The sequence below is a fragment of the Pleurodeles waltl genome, chromosome 4_2 (assembly GCF_031143425.1).
Source record: "Pleurodeles waltl isolate 20211129_DDA chromosome 4_2, aPleWal1.hap1.20221129, whole genome shotgun sequence".
Lineage (NCBI taxonomy): Eukaryota > Metazoa > Chordata > Amphibia > Caudata > Salamandridae > Pleurodeles > Pleurodeles waltl.
In genome coordinates this window covers 516,082,727-516,108,365 of record NC_090443.1, presented here as the reverse complement: position 1 = coordinate 516,108,365, position 25,639 = coordinate 516,082,727, and the positions used below count along the sequence as shown (strand labels likewise).

The 25,639-nt window shown below is 41.2% G+C and overlaps 1 protein-coding gene across 7 annotated transcripts in view; it reads left to right on the top strand.

Moving 5' to 3' along the window:
* The window catches only part of SWT1 (SWT1 RNA endoribonuclease homolog), a 793,385-nt gene that overhangs the window by 83,173 nt on the left and 684,573 nt on the right, over positions 1-25,639 (top strand). For all 7 annotated transcript variants that reach the window (XM_069232008.1, XM_069232009.1, XM_069232010.1 and 4 more), the window contains 2 exons: positions 373-437; positions 8,556-9,231. In XM_069232008.1, the coding sequence (XP_069088109.1) occupies positions 373-437; positions 8,556-9,231 (741 nt within the window). The remainder of the gene's footprint in view (positions 1-372; positions 438-8,555; positions 9,232-25,639) is intronic.

The window sequence follows — 25,639 nt, the reverse complement described above, 5'->3', positions numbered from 1 at the left end:
TATGCATGACCAGAACTGTACAGTGTGGCGTCTAGGATCAAAGTGAAGGCATGGTGGAATTGCTACTAGCAATATTTAATATGAACAAATTATTCCGCTCACACTTCTTATCAAAATCTACACTCTTATGTGAAGAGCAAATAGCGCATATGAAAGGTTATATTTGTATTCTTATAGTTTGATCTGAATTCCCACCTTGTGCTGTTTTCACTCCAAAGCCTCTTGTTATGAAGTATAGGCTCTGCAAACCTAATTGTGAGTGCCACAATTAAAAAATACTGATAATTTACTAAACTGGTGTACACATTAAATGATTATGGCTTAACCATGGCTTTGTACTCAAATGTCTGTTGATTTCTTTTTTTTTTTCAGAAAAATGAAGAGACCCACTCTGCTCCTAATGCTCCTAGTTCACCTTCTGATCAAAGGCCTCAAAGGTAAAGCTATCTTGCCTGTTTCAGTTTTAGATGTGACCTCGATTTTTCTGTTGCCAGCAAACCTCTTGGATCTGTCTAGGTCTAGTGATCTTGCTTTCTATACCTGCCATGTCTTTTCTGGACTAGGAATTACATGAGGCAGTGATAGCCGTTGGTGTGGTATTAGAACTGACTGTATTAAAAAGCTGGTAGGGGTTTGATTGCAGAATGACTTTAGCTTCATGTGGCTTTTAATAGTAGATTGTAAGACTCTCAAATTAGTTAGGCGCAGGACTAGTCTGATAATTTTCCAATGAGAGATGTTTGTCATTGGCTACTAGATGTTTTGCAGCATTTTCTTGACATTGTTCCTCAAGTGGCCAACGCTTAGTGTATTATGGTAGATGTAAGATTGAAAGAAAAATGCATAGGCCCATGCACAAATGTGATCTCGTCTTAACATTAGGTAGCTGGCTAAATCAGAATGTTATGTATGAAATGGCTGAATACATAACAATAGTAGATGGCCAACAAGTAATTTAAAAAAGACTACGATTAACAAAGGACTTTAATATGCTGCAGCATCCAGAATAAAACTGTAAACTATTAATGCTGCAGTAGTCAGGAAATGGCAGACAAGAGAAGCTGTGGTATTTTCCTGCCTTCTCATTTTGAGAGTCTATACAGGAATGGCATTCCCTGATAGGAGATGTGTGTTTAGAACCTGTTTATCCATTCTCCCGCTGCCTTGCCCAGAACTCATCAAAGTCCAACCCCCTTTTTTTACAATACAGAATTGATTAAAGAAGACAAATGACTGTATTGTACTGTGCATGCAGAATTTGTTCAAGTCACAATTATGTTAGATCAATAAAGTACTCTTCCAAAATATCTCCCATACTACTCCTAATTATAGAATTAAGGAACCCCTGAAATACCTGTGCCTTAATGAGTACAGCCCTGTTAAATCTACATTCCAGTGTAAGATTACAGCCCCTTGTTCATCAGTTTGCATAAATGTGAGTGCAGAGGTCCAGCAGCAATTTGACTATGAGCTAACTTAACTCAGCCCATTTCGCATCAAGCGTTAGAATGCCTATTTGTTTGAAATAGCTAAACATATTTAAACTTGGGGGACGACCTGGAGGACTGCAAAATAAATCTCTACTTTTTACCCACTTGGTCCAACCACTGAACCTGTGTCCTTCTTCCTGGTGTCTTCTGTTGGATTCTAGTTCATTTCAGTGATCATTTCAGCCTCTGCTCTCAATCCATGGTGTCTTCTGTCCAGTGGTGGGTGTGTGGACAAGGAATTGTGTATGAATATATGATCAGTGCTTGGGCATCTGATTTTGTGTGTGTTTAGGTATTTGTGTACAGGTTTATGACGATGTACTGGATGTATATCATACAATTCTTAAATAAAGCCACAGACAGAACTATTGAATTGCAACCAGAATCCTGTCCGTTGGGCCTCTGCCCCGGGCTAAACATAAGAAGGCAACAAGCTGACTAACAAATCTTGCTTTGGTACAAGCAGAAAAGCATATTGAATGACTTGGAAAACAGTGGGGGAAGGACAAGCCTACTAAAACATAGATCAGAAGTGCTGAAATGGACTGAATGTGTAAGCGTGCTGTTACACATGGAGGCCAGAATGGGGATGAGAATTCCAGACAACTTGGTTCTGGGTCAAGATACTTCTAGCCATGTCGACTGATGTCATGTGAGACACTTTGTAATAAGGGTAATCTTCCAGAATGGGCACAGATCGCCCTGAAGCAAACAGGACCAGCAAATTAACTACTTTTGATGCTGTAGAACCTTGACAATGATGCCCAAACGTGATGTACACACCGCAAGAATGGCTAATTAAGGGGCAAAGTCAGAAGTGGATAATATTGAACAAGAAGACAGACAAAGAATAGGCACAGTCATCTCCCAACTCCCTGGATACAAAGGTCATACCTTCGGGGCACAGCACTAAGTTTAATCAGTTGAGTAGCAGGAACCAAGAGTTCAGCCACATAATCTGAGTTAGTTTCAATATAGCTTGTTTGATTTGCTGGTGAATGAATGTTATGGCACCAAGAAATTGGAAAAAAATGGCAAAGAAATGTAACTGTAATTCTTTATTTGTGAAACACAGTTTTGCTTTTGATGTTTGGAACATCAGTGCAATGTGTTAAAAAGGATAATTGTGGACCATTCCTCCAAATATTTCCTTAACACCTGTACTGTCTTTTCATCCGTCCACAGGATCTTGCATTCAGGGTTGTTATGGAGGCCCTTTGTCAGCTTGTTTCCACATCAGTGCCAGTTTAGGACATCCTAATTTGAAGGGATAGACTGCTGGGTATTTTTGGTGGGGAACCCCTGCTCCCTAGAGAGATCAAACAAAAGAGTCACTTAAGAACAAAAGTGTACAGTCGCTCAGGCAGAAGCCTGGCTGCCTATCAATAATAATGGAAGGTAAGCGTTCATCCAAGAGATTTTAGTCAAAAGCATTGGAGTTTTGGGCGTGAGATAGAATTTGAGTTTGTCCTAGATACTTGTGTTAGATGGCGTGGTTAAATATTATAATAAATAAATAGTTGACCTAGTAATTTTGATATCCAAACTAAAGCCTTACTACCTGCCTTTTACCCTGAAAAGCTGTTGCCCCAATAGTTGCTAGATTTATTCCTGGGATATTTTTGCTATTGCACAAATTGGTACCTTGGCCCCCACATTATCAGTTTTGGTGAACTGAACCCGTGCCTCTTCTTCTTGGAAAGTTCTATTCTCAGGGCAGGTGTTGGGAAAGTGATGCCATCTTATTCAGCATGTGGTTTTTAAGACCCACAAAGCTGGTGAACTGCAAAAAGTGTTGTACTAGAAGGTTCCAGTTCAAAGTGCCTATCATTTGTGATTTGGAACATTGATGGGTGATCATTTGGGACTCTAATTTTCCATTGAGAGACCCAACAAAATAGTTTGAAAATATTTCCCAAGCAACTATCACAGTTGCAATGATTGAAATGTTGTCCTAGTTTGCCATTCTTCTTTCTCCTTAGAAACACATAGAGTTAGACAATCATTGTTCGTCTTAGCATTATGCCATTTGCAAAATATGACTGGCTTCTTCCCTACCTAAGCTGACATTTTGGACTGCAAAGAATGAGAGTTTGATTGACCATGTCCAGTAAGTGTTGATTACTGGGCTTTCTTAGTTATTTTCAGGTCAAAATACATGTACCCACAATATTCTCATATAAGTGCACACCCCTTCTTCAAATTGAGTGGCACTTGTTCTCGTTGAAAAGTGAGATGTAAAGCAAGTTGAAATAGATGTGAGGATTGTTGCTTTCCAAGCAAGTGATTTCTCAATTATTTTCTTCTAGCCTTACTCTTCTAATTTTGTTCTGTGCCAGGTAACCTCAATCTTGATTTACTAATACAGAATTTAAATATGGTCATCCACCAGGCTTCCTTATATTGTTTGTCTGAGGCTCCTGAGACATATGACAAAGGCGACTGTTGTAAGCCAACAGAAAGAGAGTATTGGTGTGAACAGGAATGCAGATACTCAATGCACTCTTTTTAAAGAAGTTGAAGGCAAATGATTTAGCAGGCTTAACTTAAAGAACATCCTGCAAAAAATTGAAAATAAAAAAAAATAGACTTCTTTGGTTTACGTTTAGAGGGATATGATACAGCTCTTTTGGAGTATGGCAGAGCAGAGGCTTCTGGAAGCTTTTCGCCTAGGGTAGTTGCCATACTTTTTCCAATCCTTACAAGCTGCAAATGAGCCCGAAGAATGACATTTTCCACCTAATCTAGCGTTGCTAGAGAAGCTTCATCCCATATCTTTGGATGAGGTTTCTGCTGCTCAGCTTTCTTCAAAGCAATGAAACGCCTCATGGCTAGCTATAGTACCGGCATACCTGCTCTTACCAGACACTACTGTATGGGTGCACTGTGTTTGAATTTCAAACGCTGTCCTTGTCAGAGAATAAATACCCCTTTCTTAAATGGCTGTGATAATAGTACCAATGCACAAGGAAGGATTAGTAGCTAATGTGCAAAAAATTACCTCATAAGTCCCTTAGTAGATACTATTGAGAAAATCGGAAAATAACTTTTTGTAGTCTTCAAGGCTAGTTGTCGGCACATTAAACTTTGAGCGAGGTGCAAGCTAGATTTAAGAACGACCTTAGCACCACTTATCAGGCCTTCTTGCTTTATCTAGAAAAAGTTAAGTATGTCCACTTGAGGATAACACTGCTGTTTTGGGGCTTTAAAAGTGTCTAGTGTAATGTGGACTGAGGGAAGCAGTTTGAGTCTGTGCAATAAAGCTCTGTAATATTGACACAAAACTAAAGTTTGATGTAGCCCAGAAGGGGCTATGACTGGGGAAATTTAGAAGGCAGGTTGGCTCACTGGCACCCTTGTTTTTAAAATATATAAAGATAGTGGTCCCAATCCTACAAGCCTGAAAATGGACCTTTCTCTTTTTTTATGGGAACGCTGATGATAGTTCTTCTCTGTGCAGAACAGGTTGTCATACATATTCACACTGGAGGCTTCAGCTCATTCTGCATGTAGGATAATCTGGTGATGGGAGTGGACAGGTGTAAAATTTTGATTGTAAAAACTGGCAAGTCCCTGAGAAATACAGTTTACCTTATGGGGAACCAACTAGAATTGGTGTGTGTATGTTTACCTATCTGGGGAAATAACTTTCCATGTCTTAGAGATAGGAGATCCAACTTGTAAGTTCGAAGATTGTATTGCCATAATTTCTCTGGGTCTGGGTCTGGGTAGCGTTTGCAGGAGTCTTTGAGGGCAAAACGTGTCCGCTACTTATCTGCAGTGTGCACCTTTTAAACAGCAGAATTTAGAGGATTTGAAAAAGCCATGGCACAGTCAATATTTGGAATCTGATGTATTAAATCTGTGTTATCCCTCCACAATTTGTTATATGTTGGTTGGCACCTCTTGCAGATTTGGGAATCCAGGGAATTTCTTGAAGATCTGATTTAGGGCTCCTTTTATATTGTATTGGGCTGTGGATTAAGCCTGATGGACTGGTGTACAGAGACACTCAGAGAGACAGAGCTGGTAACCTCCTTTGGCTAATTCACAATAATAACTCTGTAGGTGGTAATTTAAAAAGCCCTTCCGTCAGACATGACATAAAAGAAGAAACCATCTTTAAAGGGACTCCTACCTCACTCCAGAAGTGTGAGTCCCCAGCACTCTGCACCCGACACCCCAGCCCCCATGTCCAGAGAAACCAACTATCCAGATAGGACTCCCCAGGCGACTGACGATGTGTCCGCCCTGGGCTGACCTTCCTGCACCCCCACGATGACACCTACAGAGGGAATCTCGAGGGCCCCCCTGACTGCGACTGCCCGGGACGGAGATATGCGACTCCTGGAAGAAGCACTGCACCCCGCAGCCCCCAGGCCCGTGAAACACTGACCACCGGTGCATCAACAACCAGCAGGCGGCCCTCACCCTTGCCCAGTCGGTGGCTTGCCCGAGAGGCCCCCCTGTGCCCTGCCTGCAGCGCCTAAGTGACCCCCGGGTCCCTCCATAGAGTTCTGTCGAGAACCGTACGCCTTATTGGCACACTGCATCCGGCCGCCCCGTGCCACTGCGGGTGTGGTTTTTGTGCCTACTTGGGGCCCCTCCAGGACTCCTCCAAAGCCCCCTGGTCTGCCTTCCGAGAAAGCGGGTACTTACCTGACAGCAGACTGGAACTAGAGTACCCCCTATCTCCATAGGCGCCCATTTTATTTTGGCTCCTGTGTGACCTCTGCACCTGACCGGCCCTGTGTTGCTATTGCTGGTGCTGGGTGTTTGGGGTTGCCTTGAACCTCTAACGGTGCACTGCCTATACCCCGGAGATTGAACCCGTAAGTGTGGCACTTACCTCTGAAACTGTACTGTACTTACCTCCCTCAGGAACTGTTGAAAACTGCAGTGTCCACTTTTAAAATAGCTTATTGCTATTTTAATGAAAACTATGTACAATATTGAATCTATTCAAAGTCTCTACTGTTACTATGCAAACTATGTACTTACCTGCTAAATGAATCTTGTGGTTCTAAAAATAATTTTTTTTTTTCTTTTTCCATATAAATACTTATTGGCCTGAAGTTAAGTCATTGAGTGTGTGTTCTCATTTATTGCTTGTGTGTGTACAACGAATGCTTAACACTACCCTCTGATAAGCCTAACTGCTCGACCACACTACCACAAATAGAGCATTAGTATTATCTATTATTGCCTCTGTCAAGCCTCTTGGGGAACCCCTTGACTCTGTGCACACCATATCTCATTTTGATATAGTATATACACAGAGCCAGCTTCCTACAGGAACCTTTCCTTTTCATACCTTTATCTAGCCTCTTGTGTCCAGTTGAAAGGTTTTGTTTGCTCTAATTTACACTAGTCCGATATTTCAAATGTGTTTTACACATAATTATATTTCAAGTGCTATAGGTATGCAGTACTTGGCCAAAAGAAAACATATTGGCTTACTCCAAGGCAACAATCCCAAGGTGATTACAAAGTTGTATAACTTCTTGTTGACATTTGAGCAACTCCCCAAGTTGTTCCATTCTGACTGGGGACTCCTTTCAGATTGTTTTGTTTGCCATGTATGCAATGTAGTATTTTCAGGAAGGTAATGGTGCTCCTGGTTTAGCTAGCCCCTCCTCTAAATTCTCAAGGTTCTAAGGTTTGCACAATAATAAGGTGCATATGAGAATCTGATTTGTTATCCAAGCATTGTATTTTGAAAATGTCATGGATGTATATTTCACATTTTATCTTTTGTGCACATCTATGCAAAAATGCTCAGAAATTTTACATTCTAGTACCCCAAATATGATGGAGATGCATTATATAGTTGTTTCATATATGATGGGGCAGAAGCCTTTCTGTTTGTGGTGAGGCCTGGCCGATTACAGAGAAGGTGTTTGTTGGTGATAAGGCAGGGTGTTGAATAGGTCAGCAGTGCCTTCACTTTATGGTGAAGCAGTGACTTAATTATGGTAATGAAGAGGTCTGACTGATAGTGGCTGTTAGATACTTGGTTAGTGGTGGGGTAGAAATCTAGCCATTGGTAGAGCAAAAAGGCTATCCAGTGGCAGAGAAAACGGGTTGACAGCTGGTGTTTAAATAGTAGGACCAGTGGGACAGACACTTCATCTTGCATGCTCCATAATCTAACTTAATATTTGTCAGATTGCATAAAAATCTTGATAACGGGTCAGTTTGTGGCCTGACTGATGCAAACTCCATGGCAGGTGTGAGATTCGTATTAGTCTTGGTGTTTACTTTGTATGCTTTTACATATAATTGTGTTTTCCATAGACGCATGCAGAATTACTAGTATTAGAATGTAATGTACAAACCAGGAGTTAGTCAACATTCTGCTCATACCTGACATTGGTTACCTTGAGAGTTCTGATAAGGATTGGGCTGTTGCCCAGATTGGCAGTTGGATACCTGGCTTGGCGTATACATTACGTCATTTACCTTGTTGATTGTTGGGTCAGTGGGCTTGGCTGGTGGTTGGTTTTGTAGCTAGGTATTTATATGGTGATCAGTTAAACAAAGAAGCAGAGGAGGGAAAGATAAGCAGGATCATCCTCAGTCATAAATAAACAACAGGAAATAAAAACTGGAACATTAACAATCCTACGTCATTGACACCAAAAAGGAAGACCTGCATAATCCTTAACCTAGCTGTAGAGAAAAAGTACATATCCGACGATTCTCATTGTACCATTGCTAAGGTTGTCTGGGAAATTTTGAGATTATTCAAGAACGTGCAGAAAGCAGCCACACAACAAGGTACGTAAAAAGTGTAGTAGACACCTCACAAATTCACCAGTGGGGTCCAGCATCAAGTTAGGGACATCTCCATGCTCCCTCGTAGTTTGTGCATCCTAGGCTGTGGCAAGTGGTGGGGTAAGAATGCTATTTTTCACACTATAAATTTTGGGTGTTGGACTGACTGGCTGGTGGAGTTCCTATACCTACTGGAGCAAGCACCATTTGACCTAAAGTTGGCAAAGTTGCTACATTTTGAACTAACAAAAGAGTAATTTTCCATCTGTTTTGTTTTATTCTTTCTAGTCCTGAGCCCAACAGTTGTTCACCAGCTAAGAGACAAAAAACAGACTCCTCTTTTACACGTGACACTCCCCAGTCACTTCCAAAGAAGACCTCCCCTGTTTCTTTAAGAAAACACTCTTCCACAAGTGTGAAGGTGAGGAGAACTTCAGCTGGTTCATGTTACTACCAGTTGTGTGGGTTGACAAAGAAGCACAAGGAAAAAGGAGACAATGACCAGTCTGACTTAGGATCTTCAAATAAGAAATGCTCCACTGGAGATTCACAGCCAGCAAGCGAAACCTCTACACCCAGAAGGGAGACACAAGGGCAGAAGAATGGAGAACTGATAGATAAAATAAATAAGAAAATCAAGCGATCAAGAAAAAACATGGCCAGGGAGGAACAAGTGCCTACTCGGGACCTTCCAGAGAAAATCCCTCAAAAACTTGGAACTTGGATCAATAGCTTCAAAATTGTAACCCTGCCAAAGAACAGCAACAGTTCCATTGCTGCTCGTTCGCAAGCATTTCAGGAATCATGCAAAAAACAAGCACGGTTGAAAAAATCCAAAAAAGAAGCAACATCCTCCTCTCAAAAGGCTGTTCCTGTCCTGGCCCCCAGTTCCCCAATAAGAAGCAGCATTTGTGGCGAGAAGGAAGAATATGCACATGAATCACACAGGCCCAGCTTTACCCAGGTAAGAAAGTGCTTTTTGAAAGCCTTTTTAATGTATCTCCGTATTTACTTTATTTGTATGCCACACGTAGTTATGCTGTATATTTTTAGTTTGATTTTATAGCACTGTAAATTGGTTTTCTAGAGGTGTTATTAAAAATTTGGATTGTGAAACTGATGCTTGTGAGAGATGCTGGATTAAAAGTTTGAAATTTGTCGACCTCTATTGCAGTGCAAACCTCTTATTATGCACATCAATTAAAAATGAACCTGCTTAGGCAGGCGTAGAGTATTTCCTTATAGTCACCTTGGCCTTTCTTGTAAAGGTCAGTGTTAATTAGGATTGTGATTTGTGAGAATCATGGAAAGGACCTATGGAAAATTTTAAAGTCTGCGGAGAAGGGAACCAAAAGCACTATAATTAGGTACGTATTGGTGCTTGGTACAAAAGGGGTCATTGTGCCATGGACAATTTATAGACCCTTATGAGGAATTTGTACAGTGCTAGTTTTAAGGCTGAGAATATTTGGCATCTGAACAATGAGGTGGCAAAGGTGCATCCATTGATATATGACTATTTTGATACTTGTAATAGCGCTGAAACAACTCCCCTCCGCCAACAGTCTGTGTATTATATAGCATTTTAACCTGTTGCATTATTACCGTTCTTATAGAAATGCCGACCACGTTTTCACACTAGATGGTATGTGATGCTATAGATATGCATTCAAGCTCTCCCGAGGCTTTCAATAAAATATTTTATTAGTTATATTGAACTTCACAAGCCAAAAATACTGAATCTAATGAGGGAATGAAGAACTTGTATTAATGGAGAGAAGGTAATTAGTGTACTAGACTTAATATAACAGCTACTTTAAGAGTGCACCTTTGTCAGGGTAAGGGCATTGATGAAGGTTTTAAAGCTGGGAATAGAGATATATTCCTCAGATACTGAGAAGGCCCTACAATGAGGAGAGAACCGTTCAAAAAGTAAAATCCCAGCTTGTCTCTATGGTCACTTTGTAAAATTGGTGAAATAGTTGGTTGTAATTTTAAGAAGGCCCATCATTGCAGACTTTGAAACCATGACTGTAAGAGAAGAAGGCTCTTGGGAAGGGATTCAGATCCAAGTTTTCAGAATCAGCAGTGTTCTTTCTGAACTCTGTAAGGGGCTTTTGCCTTTTGAAGAGTGGAGGGGGAGTCGAGTTGTGTTTTGAAAGACAGTAATGGCTGCTATGGAGAACTCAGTTTCACTTATCTCTTGAGAGCAACCATGTTTGTTGTATCTGGGGTGCTGTTTGTTCCAGAACTGTGCTCCCATCACCCGGATACACCTGTCTCTCTGTGACTCGTGGTTACATTTAGCCTGGGTAATTAAGTTTGTGTTGCTGGATCTCTGGGTTTGACTTACTTTATATTTCAGGAAGGTGTCTGTAGGTATTTTTGGCCATCACAGTCCTACACATCAAATGCAGAAAAGTGAACTGTATTATCTTGGTTACTGTGAGCTAGTGTGTGGCTTTGATGACTGCGGAATGTACTCCTATTTTGTAAGGTTGAAGCAAAGTCTTGTTTTCTTGATTTGTAGTGACTGTAATTTCATAGTTTCTTTCTTTGGAGATCCTTCATAGATATTGTTGCAGTAGACTAGTCTTGGCTTAACAAAGGCCATAACCACTTCAATGCAATTTAAAATCAGGAAGGTTAGAAAAATCATTTCAGGTGTGATTTTGAGGCCAAAGAATGGATTTATGTTAAACCCCATTTCAAAGTTTATAACTACTCCATGACTGAGAAGGTGAATGGATTCACATAACTGCTGAGGTTTCTGACAGATGCAAAATAGAGTATAATACATGAGGGCAGTTCAGTGGATGGAGGAAGTTGACGACCTTGGTTTTAGGTTATTTTACAATCAGGCATTAAACTGCCTGCCAGATGTGAGTACCTATGAGTCAGTTGGTGACCTGCTAGAAAGGGATTAAAGGAGACTGAAATTAGGTTGATGGGTTATGTCATCCAGTGGCGTAGCGTGGAGGGTGCAGGGGGGGCCGGCCGCACCGGGCGCAACATCTTGGAAGAGACTCGAGTGCTAAAATCCACAGGTTAGGGGGCGCAAATTACTTGCCTTGCCCCGGGTTAGGGGGTGCAAATTACTTGCCTTGCCCCGGGTGCTGACAACCCACGCTACGCCACTGATGTCATCATCAAATAAGTGTGTGAGATTTGAAAATAGATGATATTGCCATGTGTCTTGTACATCGAGCAAACCAGGGGACTATTGACCAGAGCCTTGCTTGACCTTCTTTGGAGAGTGGAAGTAGAATTGTTTTCTCACAAAATGGAAATACATAATGACATTCTAGAGGCTTAAATTAAATTACGTTTCTACAGGAGCTTGTAACTTGTTGCATCAAGACAAGGTATTTATTAGCCAGTTGTGATTTTTTTGATGAGTGTAACTTGCCCCTCAGTACAGTGTTAGGTCAGGTGGTAATACGAATTCAAAGCAAGTAATGTTCTACAGCTAGAGCCGGCTGTATCAAAGATGCTGTACCATTTGGGTAAAACACATTGACAAAGCTGATAGACCTCACTTGGGCAGACCTATTGGCTTTGCAGATGCTTGTTTGCCTTTAACTCACAATTTTGACATACATGCATTCATTCAACCAAGCAAAAGAGTCTAACTTAGTTAGCCTGGGGTGCATACAAGAGAGCTACTTTACAGGTAGCTAGATAGCTTACCAGTAGCTTGTGAAGTATTAGTTGGAGAGGCAAGCTCTAAATAAAGCCTGTGTAACTTTAATTTGGCAAAACTTGGTACCCCCAGATTCTTTTCTCAATTATATTTTTTAGGGTCAAGCGTGCAAAGTGCTCTGTCCCTGGTGTAATCTCTCTGTCGGCTTTTAAGCACGCCCATGACACGCCTTTCAGTTTGGTTGGTTTGTGGGCTTTCCTTTTAAAATTTGCTTGATTTCATTAGTGAAAGACATGCACACACCGTGACTTTTCCTGTAATTAGCCCTCCTCGAGTGCACTGCCATCTACTGAAAAAATACAAGGATCAATGTTTTCTCTATGCTTTCTGGACTACTGCTTTTTATTTCGTAGGCAGTGCAATCTCCCTAGGCAGTAATCAAGCGCGTTGCATGACATCAACCCTGTTACATGGGTAATTGCACTTTTGCCGGTACATGGATAATTGCACTCTTGCCGGTTACATGGACAACTGTGCTTTTGCTGATACCTTTCACTGCGAGCGAACTTCTGTTTCCTTTGGTGTGTCTGCTTTGTGATCATGGCAGCCGCTGGCTCATTTATATAAAAATGCTTTACTTTTCAGTTCATGTGACAAGAAAAGTCCGGTTAGGGGTTTAAAACGCTAATAGCTCTAACTCGTTTTTCGTTTGTCATTCATATGCTCCGCATGCCAGTGCTTTGTGGGGCCCTGTTCCCATTTTATGGCTCCAAAAGTTCAAAAAAACGAATATTTGTGGTACTGGGATATGGGAGGTCTATACATGAGCCCTAAAGTGCTTTCTTAAACTGCATTTTATTCTTTGAATAACAACAGATGCAAACCTGTCAGTGTCTGAGGAAGGCTTCGAGCACGCGCGCTCGTTACTGAAACTTAACGCTTTTGTAACAAAACTCACACAGTTTACAAACTCATTTTCCTGCGTGCAGCAAGGAACCAATTTTCTTTACATTTAACGTGGGCAATAATTGTAAATCCAAACAATAACACTGAGGTGTCTGTTTTATGAGGACAGGCGCAGAAGGGCACGTACCATCCATTTTCAACCGCATGAAAGACAAGCGGTGGGAAGAGACAGCTCAGTTAGCACACCTCAACTCACTTAGCCCCTTCATGGGTTCAAACAACCAATGCAATTTGTTCACGCGGGCTGCAGCGCCTCTCAAAATATGGTTCTTTCTACCACGTGGACTGTGGGCTGACAGCTAGCAGAACTCTTCATAATGCTAAGCTACACGCGGAAGGGGACATGGAATCTGACAGCAGGTGCTGCTCGTGGGAAAACCACCACTGCTTGTTAGCCGGCCTGTGCCTGACACGTACACCTTCCACGGACCTCCGCTGCATACTAAGTGGAGGGTGTTTCCAGCTTTCCAAGCACGCATCACACACTTACAGCGATCCACGTATTTTGGAAAATTTGCCTGAACCCATCCTACTTCCTGACTTTAAATCCTAGGAATAGTCTTTTATGGAAACAAGCTTGTCTTTTTCCATTTCAGGAAGTCAACTTCAAAATCTGCCCCCTTAACGTTCACAGGTACCCATGGGGAGAGCCCCAATAGGCTTGAAGTTGACACTGTGTATTATTTTAGTCGTGCAGCTCTGGAGTGCCTACCATTGTGCCTCTAGGCAAGGCCGTTGCATAACTTGGGAATTCAACTCTATTAGATGCTGCTGTCCTGCACTTTGTAACTACTTGTATGGAATTCCAGCCATAAGATCCCACACCGCTTTTCTAGGTCTTCGAAGTAGTTATTTCCTCCCCTCCACATGCAACCTCAGGATACAGAGTGCAGACCCTACATGAAACTAAGACGATTATTTAAGGTCTCTATCCAGCTGCCTATCGCTCATCTTAATCAGTATTTCTCTGTTCTCTTGCCACTCACTCTCAGGCCCACATCTGTATTTCGCTAGTTTCTCTGTCTTTACCTGTCTCCATCCTCTTCCCTCTGTAACCCCTTTATTGCTCCTCCTTACAAATCATTTTCCCCTACACGTCGCCCACTCTGTCCTCTTCGCCCTCTTTCAACCTCACCCTCACATCTTTCTCTTCTTCACCTTTCCTTTTTCCTCTAACAGTGCGCTACCTTTCTCTGCCTCTCCCATCTGTATACATCTCACACACACACTCACTACCTCAGCGTCTCTTTTGCTCTTTTTACCTATACCCATCTTTCTCAATAAGCGCTATTTACCTACTTCACATTTCTCTCTACTGCTTCTCTATAACATACCTCTCACACTCTACCTCCCTCTGCCATCATAGTCCTTCTCAACCTAATTTCTTTGCATCACCTTTTCAACCCTTACTATCTACAGTATCTCCTTTCTCTTTACCACACCTCTGTCTTTTCTATACGTTATCTCTACTTCTGCTATCCTTTTACCCTGTCCCTTTTCCTGCTCTCCCACCTATTTCCCTGCATACCTCTCTCTCACCTCCCCATATCTGCTTCTCTGAATAACTACGACTCAACCTCACCAATCTTACCTCCTCTCCACAATGCTCTGTTGTACCCTCTCTTCAAACATTTTTCTTTACCCCTCTCTACTGACCTACCTCTCTTGACCACTCCCTCATCTTTCCCTACCTACCAGTTGTATACCGACCTTACCTTTAGCTCTAAATCTCACCCACATAGCTCTCTAAATTTTACACGTTTGTAACTCACTTTGCTTCCTCACCCATTCTTACCTTTCTTCTTTCCTCTTATCTCAACAGCGTCTGAGATCACTCGGTCGCCTCTTTCACCCATAACTCACCGCTCTATGTGCTCTTTTTGTCTAGGTTTTCTCTAGGTCCGCACACTAGGTTGCGGGGTACCCCAAAATAATAATATGAAAAAATGCAATAAATAATCGCAATATTCTTTTTTTGTTGTTGCTGCAGATAGAGGAAGAAGGTAAATGGAAGTGTTTTTGTTATATGCAGGGGTGCAGAGAGGACCAAATAATGCGGTAGGGTTGACCAGTTTATTTGGCAAGAAAAGTCCATTTATGCATTTACTATGCCAACAGCTATAATTCAAGCAAAAGTGAGACCTATTGCATTGCAAATGCTTGTTTCCTATTCTCATTACCATGACAACAAGTGTTTTGTGCACAGTATACAAATCTGTTGTGGATAATCAGATTTCTCTGGAGTTTCTCAGTTTTTTTTAGAGTAATAAAAAGCAGATGATTCTGACATGTCATCACTACTGAAGTAAGGAAAAAATTTCTGAAAATGTCTTGGACTCTTTATGGGCGGGTCCTTACAATGCTCACCATGTGTAATTATAGATTTCTTAGGGGATACTTGTGTTAAGTATTTAGTGAGACCATAATGATGGAAACAAAAACATTTTTTGATGTTTTTTTGCATTCAAATAGGGATCAGCATTATTTAGTGTATTATAGACTCACAAAGGTAAGTTACACATTTGGGTTACGTTACTCCCTGTAGTAAGCTTATAACTTCCAGCATTCACAAACTCTGAGTGTAAACTTACTACAAAAGTGGAAGTTACATTTCTCGACCTTCAGAGTAGTGCAATACGTTAACTCTTGTGTGGGTGGGTGAAGGTCTTAACTAAACATCTCTCTGGGCCTCCCTATTCCTTCTCACTCCTTTCTTATCCTAACCCCTTTACTGCTAAGTCTCCCCCTTTACCCAACCCTGTGCCCCTTCCACACTTACTGTTAAAATCTATACTTGCATGTGCGGAGATTCCGCAGTCTGACGGAGAGTTCTGTACAAATAAGTACAGGCAAAACCTAGTATTTAACAACATCTATGTGCTAAGAGTCTGAAAAAGGATCAGGAGTTAGAACATCATTTAAAGACACTTTCAACCTGTCAGGCATCTGAATTCTCTCTTTCGGACTCATGATCAGATAAGGAACGGTTTTCCCAAACCACACCATCTAGCATCTAGCAGGATAGGGAGTGGTGTTCATAGCTTGATGATCCTGAGGTGCTGAGTGAGTAGAAGAATACAGTTGCAATTCTTGAACTACAAAAGCCGACAGAGTTATTTCAGGAGTATAGATCCCATTTATCTATTGGTCTCGAAAAATGTACTAGACCACTCGCTATGTCGAGTCCTTTTTTTTGAGGTTGAGTTAATTTTGTGTCCTCCTTTCCCCTTCAGGTGAGTTGACAATGAACAGGTGTTTTGTTCAGTCAGAAAGGAAAGCAGCATTAAAGACTCCTTAAAATCTTATGTTGTCACATTTGCTGTGTGTTGGGAGACAGAGGTCAAAAGTCAGTTTGTCTTGCAAATAATATCCCTTCTCACTGCAGAGTTCCAGGATTTTGTAAGGTGAACTTCTCTGACCTGCTGTAAAAAGAGTTATTTAAATGTTGTTTTTAGGGAAAATCTGACACCATACAGTCTTTAATTTCACAGTAAGTCAATTGTACAAACATTTCAAAATATATTTCAGTAGTTGTGAAAGCCCTTTTTTGTATTTGTGTGATGAAAAATGTAATTTAAAAGGACAAAAACAAATCAGAACTCTTTACTCAGTGATGTGCAACAGATAAACATGTTTTCTGAAACACAGTTTTCACAGATTATAATACTCTATATAGTTTTATCTGTAAAGCTGCAAGTGAGTGGGAAGGTTTATGACATTTCCTAGAAATTTACTGTCTGTAAATGACAGTATGCTACCCGCATCATGCTTTAGTAACATATTTATTAAAAGTGAGTGTTTAAACAGAAACACATTCCTGCCTTGATGGCAATGCTATTAGTAAACTAAGAAGCAAGTCATGGATCATTTGTCCCCCGATATGTGGGCTAGATTGTTATTATACATGGAGCAAACATTTGTCTATTTATTCAAACAAAATAGTTTTTTGTGCAGCAAAAATGCTGAGCTCACATATTTTAAAGTGCACTCATATGTGAGACTGATGAAAAAGATGACTGTAAAATAATTGCCTCGGATTTTACAATTTGAGACCTGCTTATGGGTGAAGTACATTACAGTTAGGTCCAATAGATTATTCAAGTTACTCAACCTGAAGGTCTAATAACATTTTTTAAAATTTTCGAGGCCTGATCTAGAGCAAAACTGTAATTAGCATCATACTGGAAGAAAAAACATTGTGGTAGCAATCCAAATAAAAGAACATAGTGGAGAGAGGTATCTGTCTTGAAACCAAGAGTAAACAGTTAACCATCTGCATGATGATGCATTGTATGAGGGTTTGTTATGTCTCTAACTTAAAAATCTGCATAGATTGTTTCTCATACAGCACATCTTTCTGTCAGGGTACCATTTTATTGATGATGGCTAAGTCAAGTCGCCTGGTGGCTCACAGTAAACAACAGATGTAGCTTCAATTGTTGAAATTGAAGCAACTGGTTCTTCTATGGAAGCTGGTATTTTGTGTAAAGCTGGAGACACAGTAGGCTCAAAAGTCCTCACCATGGAGCTAAGTTATTTATGCATGTATGTACTCTTCTAGGGAAAATTTTTGCGGAGCGGAGGGAGAGAGAGAGAAGAAGAGAGAAAAAAAAAAAAAATGAAAATGTGCTGTTCTACTCTGTAGGCACCTTGGTGTCAGTGGAGATCTGCTGAACAGAATCGACTACATAGTGCTTTTTAATGTGATTGATGGACACTTTACTGTTTTTCTTTGAGCCAGTCAAATATATAGTTTGAGTTCTTTTACTCTAAGAACTAGAATAGGTGATGTGTAGGATAGCCTGAAAACGTGCTTATCAGGGTTCTTTTCTTGGACCAAATTTTAAACTTTAAGGAGCCATCTATAGTCCGTTTTAGGACTCCTATCTTCACTGATGACAGACTCACAGAATTTGACATTAGAGAGTTTAGTTCTCATTTCTTGAATGAATGTTCTGCAACACATTTAATTGTACTGATCGGTCAGTAGGTTTTGACTCTCCCATCTTTCCAGGGACATCAAGATCAGGCACATACATTAACTCGTACAGGATGCGACCATCAAATACTCCTCTAGGCAGGGTATTTATTGCTTTTGGACTCCAAATAGATTATGCAGCTAGCTCAGTCCTGTATTCAATACCCTAGCAATCGGGCCTTGTTTAAGCGTACCATTGGCGTGTTCTATGATTCCGTTCGATTTCAGACTATAGGGATGTAAATTTAGCAGTCGTACTCCCAGAACAGAAATTATAAAAGATTGAAAAACCCACTTTGTATCCAAGTGTAGGATTCTGGATTTGTGATTTATGATAGTTTGTAATGTAGAAGTAATCCATTAGTTCAGGATGGTGAATCCAAGGTTATTTATTGGTGCTCATTTCAAATAAAGTTCATAGATATTTAAACAGGGAGCCAGAGAGCCCAAAGTTATTTATTGATATCCATTTTAAGCAAAGAACGTAGACATTTGAACAGAGAGCCAGAGAGCCGACACGTGTTTCGCCCCCCTTTGGTGGGTCTACCTGGGGTTTTTTCAAGGCTGCAATATATTTATATGGTAAGGGGTCAGTATTTGAGGAGGCTATTAAAGGGCAAGAGGGTCTGTTACATGCATGTTCTTTGTTGTGATATAGAAAGGAAAAGTACCTTGTGAGTCCGGTGCAGGTGTGGGTAAGGGAGAAATAAGTGGGTTTTCAATCTTTTATAATTTCAATATTTTGATTTGGGGCAAAATTGGTCCATACCCCATCTGATAACCAACGATTGCATAGGAAAGGGCATTCCTAAGGAAGAGAGATTTGGGCCATAGAACTTCGATCTCTTAAAATACTCCCAGAACAGCCATTGCATCCAAAAATGCCTTAGTGGCAAACATAAAACTATTTCTGAATGAAAGGGATGAACTGCTTCCACGGCTGCTAGGCATGGCAAATCTTTAATGAGAGCTTGAGAAGTGGCAATATTTTGAGGCTACACCCATAACAATTTGAAACATGATTTGACTGCAACTATTATGTAATTATTTTGGTTTGCACTCTGGATTGACCCAACATGGTTAAGGAAAATTACCCCAAAGGATCTTTCAGAGACAGATAACGTAGTGTGTGCTGGTCTTGCAACAGTTGATTGTTTTACTTGTTGGCAGATAGTGCATTGCTGCACATATTTCCTCATTCAATTTGCTAATATGGCCAGTAATATCGTTGCTGAAAGCATTGATACAGCACCATGTGCAGACAGTATCCCTTTTAAGCTTGCCTGATTAAATCAAACCTAACCCACCTCCTAGGAATATATCTCTCTCCTGTTTTGTGTATTGTAGCCATTTAAAGGTTATATTTAGCGAAGGTGCTGCAGTATCTGGAAGGAAGGCCACCTGGATGCTTCTCCCCTTTCAGTGTGGAATATATTGCTGTTGAAATGTCTGCATCAATGTTGTCTCAGTTAGAGATACAGGAGCTAACTTAGAGGGTTGTCCTACTGTTTTTTCAGCCAGATCTGCTGCTCAGTTCCCTTTAGCATGATTGAATTCACTTTTTATGGGCCATGGTGTGCTGTATGTGGACCAAGGTAATTTATCCTGGAGGATAATCCCCTTTCCCCAAAGTTGAATCTCTGAATCCATTCAGGAGTCATCGTGGCAATTGTACTTTTTATCTTTGGGCACAAATTGCTGAATTTGACGCTGTTATTGTAGGAACTGATAGATCAGCCTTTTGTAAGGCAAGTAACAAGGCATCTTTTTCTACTCACTGTGCAGTGCAATAACCTAAGACCTACTGTGTGTAAATAGAGTCTTCAAGTTGCCACCCTAAATATTTTCCTGCACTGCAGCACAAGTGACTGAATATTTTCGTTTGTTGCCAACTACAGGCTGTGCAGAGCTATCTGTGAAGTACACACCCTTGTACTCATGTATGGGTAAGACTTTAAGAATGTGTGGAACATTTTCGATATATTTAAAAATTCTCAAGTATGGAGTCATATTCCAACATTATGTCAAAACCCTTTAAAGAGAAGAGGTCTATTACACTCAATGCAGGTATAGAGATGAGCTTTTGAAATAGTTTTTGTTGCTGCTTGTAGAGTAAGTATAGGAGAAACTATGATGATTTGTGCCCTCTTTGCTACAGGGTTCCCTTTCAATATGGTCATCTGCAGTGCTGTAAGAACTTTTTCTGTATGTGTAAACCTCCCCACAGCAAAGGAGTACAGATGGGGGCAGTATATTATGGGTGTTGTTTGGCCTTCATTGTGCACTACATAAATATAGCCTGACGTACTGATTTGTACTAGATTTATTTGATCATCCCTATTCTGCAATGGGTCACTAATATGTCTTCTTGCAGTCCGTGTAAGATAGGTGTGCACTTTCACCTAGTGGTGTTTTTCAGAAAACATGGGAATAATCAAATGCTACAAGGGCATCACTTGTGCAGCATAATGTAACAAGTAATTCTTTTCAAAATTTAAGAAATCCCTTCAGGGCTTGTAATTTTCCTAAAATGTTTGGAGTCTGTAAAGTAGCACAGTGAAAATTCCCAACCAGAATTAGAAAAATAGAATAAAATGAATTAAACAAAATAACGCCAAAATGGCAAAAATCCAAGAAGAGGGACCGGAGATATGATTCTTAATTTTTAAAGGAAGAATAGCACCAAAAAGCACCAACTGCCAATGCTAGTCAGTGGTTGTCCTAACTGGTACCTAACTGCAATTTGAGGCTGGCAGTGATGGAGCGTGGGCTGGGTACGCCAACTGTGTTTGCCCTGGTCAAAGAACTTAACTTCTGATTTACTCCTTTAAATTCCACTCCACCACAGGGGTACACATCTAAATCCCTCCCAGGACTTCAGAGAGGCACTTAAAACACTCACAGGGTGTCAAGCAGAGGCCATCAGGATGGTTCAGTCCAAGTCCCGTTGCCTCTCGTTAGCTGGGTAGATGTAGGAAAGGCCTCTTGTAACTTGTTGTATTCCTGTAGCTTGACCAGGAGATCAGTATGGCCCTTGGAGTTCACTTAATTGACATGAGTAACATAGCTAGCAGGTCCGGTCCTTCACAACTCATTTCAAATCACAGACAGCAGGTTCATTCAATTTTTGCTTTTCCTCAGGTCCAGAAAGTTTTCTAAAGTGGGTGCCTGGAGGTGCCACGCTTTTTCATGGCACAAGCTAGTGCGTAGAAATGATTCCAGAGCAAACCCTAATCAGTGGGTTAAATCTTCCCGGAACCATCCCTATCCACTTTAAGCATTTTAAAGATGGTGGAAGTCTACAGCTCGACTCAACTGGGACTACCAGGTCTAGGGGAGTGTATGGAGAGTGTACTATGGTAATCCTTGTGTCCTCTCCTTACACTTCAATCCAGTTTGAACCAGCCACTCTACCTCAAATAAACCCAGAGACAGAAGACTTATAGGACTAAAGAAGGGTTTTCCAGCAATCAAACAGTGGATACACAACAATTTTTTTGTCCTCTTATTTGCTTCCTTTCAAGTTCACCATAGGTTTATATATAAAACCTAGAGACAGACATCTGGTAGGACAAAAGTAGGGTTTTCCAGCAACCACACAGTGGATACACAAGAACCGTCTTGACATCCTTGCTTCCTTCCTTTTAAGAGCACCCCAGGTGGTGCACCCCAGCAAACCTGTCAAGCAGGCTTTGTTACTCCAGCATGATTTGACACTGTAATGGGAAAAAGGATGCCCACAGCCCCCACCCTTCTGCTGAGCTCCAATGAGGCATACCTTCCCATTCAGGTTGACCTGTCAATCATAGTGACCTACTGTGTAGCTCCAAGGAAAAATGTCACTCCCCAGTCACTCCTATTCAAATGCTATTCACTGGCTGGGAGATGTTGAAGAGCAAATGCAAATTAGCCTCCAGGAACTTTAGCCAAGGGAATGGGCAACATTACATAAATTACTTTTCCATAATATGTATTAAAAATCCAGCTTTACCATTGAATTGGAGTTTTAATTACTAGTAAAATAGTTGAATTATATTTTAGCTTGTCTCATTCCCATGGTACAATATTAAGACTTGTATCTATACCCAGGTTTTCTACATGAAACTAGCTAGGCCTACCACAATGAAATATAGCTTTCAGATGCTAGTCACCTTAAGGGTGTGTTAACATTACATTTCTACATGTCCTACTTTTAAGTGCCATGCATTCTGTCTTGGTGGCTACAAGGTCTACAAAGGGGTTTTATTCGTATTTAAAAGGGAGGTTTTGGCCTGTCCAAACAATGCTTGTTTGACAGGTTGCAGTGCATCTTATAGTCAGGCTAGAAGGATAGGCCTGAAGCCATGTTCGCACTGCCACTATAGTGGATGGCACAATAAGTGCTGCGACCCCTTAGTGTCATTTAGCACCCAGGCCCTGGCTACATTTTGTACCATATACTAGGAACTTATAGGCAAGTTAAATATGCCATTAGAAATATGCCAATTCATCCATGTTTAAAGGGGAACACTTTTCTACTGGTTGGCATGGGCAAAGTGCAGAGTTCTAAAGCTGGCAGAAATATAGGGTCCATCAAAAAATCCAGGGTGACCACACACAAGGCAGATTTTCTGCATTTGTTGCTTCTGCTGCACTTAACAGAAATGCCAAGTCATGTTTTGCAGAAGTATCTGTGGTTTGCAGGGCAAGTTTCTTTGTTAATCTAGCAACATTCTTTTTAAAATGAGTCTTTGAGTCGAGCCTTTTTCTCCGTTCTTTAGTCTAATCCCAGTGTCATGCTCTGATTCACTTTTCTCTTGACAAACTCACCTTTTCTGCAATATTCAGTCTTTCATCAACTTCTGTGAGCCCTTTTACTGTCTGAGTCTTGAAAAGAATGGGAAGAACAGCCATCAGTATACTGATAAGTTTGGTTTGTTAATTTTACCACAGTCCATCAAATTATATCCACTGCAGCTGGATCCTTATATTCAGGCACCTGTGTGGCAAATCTACAAATAAAAATTCTGTTTTACTTTCTGCTTCTTTTTAGTTTCAGACGTTTCTTTCTCCTTGCCAGAGCTCTCAGTCTCAGGTATCATGGCCCACAGACGAGTAAACGTCTAAAATAATTTCCAGTAATTCCCATTCACAATTCTAAACAGGAATTGTTGCTGACCTCTGTCCAGCGCTGCAGTTTTTCTTTAGATGTTGCTCCGAATAATCGAGGAGACTGTTACAAAACTGCCCATCAATTTCAAACCTAAATCAATAGCTGGTGCAGCTGCATGCTCATTTTGTATTTGTTTTAACTCCCTTGGTAAAACATTGCTAATTAGGGTGTAAATACTTGCAAATACAGTTTCCCAAGTGTTGCAATCTTCTGCTGGCAGCACCATCCGAAGTGGAAGGCACAGAGTCAGAATTCTCTTCTTGTGCTGAGGTGTTGTATCAGCATAGACCCTATTGGAATTTTATGTTGTTTTGTGAGCGCTTTGCTCATGACAGCATTTATGGTCTGTGGATGAGTTGTCTGTATTCTGGCATGCACATGTGGTGTGATTGAGGAGCTTTCACAGGTGTTTTTAAAACATAATGTATAAGTCGGCTATAGATACTCAACTAATACAGACCAAGTGGGCCCTCATTACTTAGGGGTCCCATTCTAACATTCTGAACTATATGAGGTAGTTAACCACCAAATCATGCCTGCCGTTCTTGGTATCCTAAAGGGACTTCCAGATCAAAGTAGGGTATATAAAGCATTGTTAACTGTGCATGTGTATATGTATGAAAGTTCCTTGCGATGGGATCTGCAGGATCAAATTTCTCCCATGAGCTTAATATTTCAAAACGATGTGCACTACGTGCATTTATAACAAATGTTACTGTACTCCCATATTGAGGACACCCCTAGCCAGGAGATGTTGTGTAACTTGTGTGCTGTAGTTTACATCTACTGCTACAGAAGCAACTTGTGCCATATGTGACTAACAGATACAATAAACATGAGATTCAAAAATTGGGGAATAACCTTCTATAAGTCAAGTGGCTGACAAACATAAGCAAATAGGGAGCACCTATCTCAGCTGAAGGAGGTAACCAATATTAAACCAGAGGCCCCCACTAATTGCAACTTTTCCTGTTATCGTTCCAGTCTGGAAATGTGTGTAACTAATGCTTATTAAATGAATAGGCAGAGGTCAGGTAACTGTTTGGCTCAACAGATGGACACAGTGAGGGAGTCTGAATTTCGGCGGATTCTGAGTTGTGGAAGACCTTATGAGGGATGGTGTAATCTATAGCTTGGTGACTGCCATAATTGCTAGGGTGAGATTAAGGGAGTGAGTGGGGCCTGCCATCTCAGGCCAAAGTGTAGGTGTAGTTATTTTCATTCAAGGAGCAGGGATAAAAGGAGCAATTCAAATGACTGCCATAGCCTACAGTGGCTTTGGTATGGCCATTGCCTTTGCTTTGGGCAAAGTCTCACCTGGTCGAATTGGTGGGTCAAGCCAAAATGATCATCCACTTAAGTGTTCGTGTGCATGTGAGCCTTATGTGCTGACACAAGCTGTAGATTTATGGGGTTGACAAGTTACTCTTCTGTTCCCCTATGCACTCTTCTGCAACACAGGAGAATTTCACTGATCAGTGTGGTCTGAAATGCAGTTCTCCAATAGGGGATTTCCATGTATAGTCATAAGCGTTGAATAGATGCGCCCGCCTACGGAGACCCCGAGCACTTTTTCCAATATAATTTCTTAAGTGTTCATCTTCACCTTCCTTCAGAAAGGCCTGCAAAGTCACTTAAGAATGTCAATATGTAGGATAAAGGAAAGGCTACAGTCTCCGAAATTCTTCAGCTTGTTTGTTTTAAAAAGGACAAATAGCTAACGCACATGCATTCAAATGCATGAATGAGTTGAAAATTTAGCAGAAAAAGTCCTTCACAAACCTTTTTGTAGTACAAAATAATGATGCAGTAGTGCAGGGCATTGTAGCTCATAGGCTGCCATTATAAATGAAGAAAAAGGAGACTGTGGCCCTCATTACAACATTGGCAGTAAAAGGCGCTTACCGCCGTGCAGAAGACCGCTAAAACACCGCCGCGGCGCGGAATACCGCCACAGCTATTATGACCCACATCTCAGAATCCGCCGAAATTCAGACACCCACACAAGACCGCCACACCAAAGGTCAGTGATAAACTGGCGAAAACAAATCCTCCACCGTCACGCCAACAGAAACACGCCCATGCTATCACGACACACGAATCCACGTGGCGGTCTTTCAACCGCGGTATTCCATTGGCGGTACACACCGCCGCGCTCAAAATACACACACATCTCCAAAACACCGCCACATTGGACAATTCCAAATACACACACCTGATACACATACAAACACCACTCCCAAACACTCAACACAATATAAAACACACACCCACATCACCCACAAACCCCTACGACCACAAATCAGAGACGAAGGCCAGATAGACAGAGAGCACAGCAACTGAGAACCCCATCACACAGAGGCACACAACACCATCACCCATACAACATTACACGCACAATACACCACACACCACTACACATCACCACACACATCAACACTTACACCACCCCACACATCACCCACACCACCTCATGTCTCGCCAAAGACACCCCATGTTTTCCGAGGAGGAGCTCAGGGTCATGGTGGAGGAAATCCTTCGGGTAGAGCCACAGCTATTTGGCTCACAGGTGCAGCACACATCCATAGCCAGGAAGATGGAGCTATGACAAAGAATCGTGGACAGGGTCAACG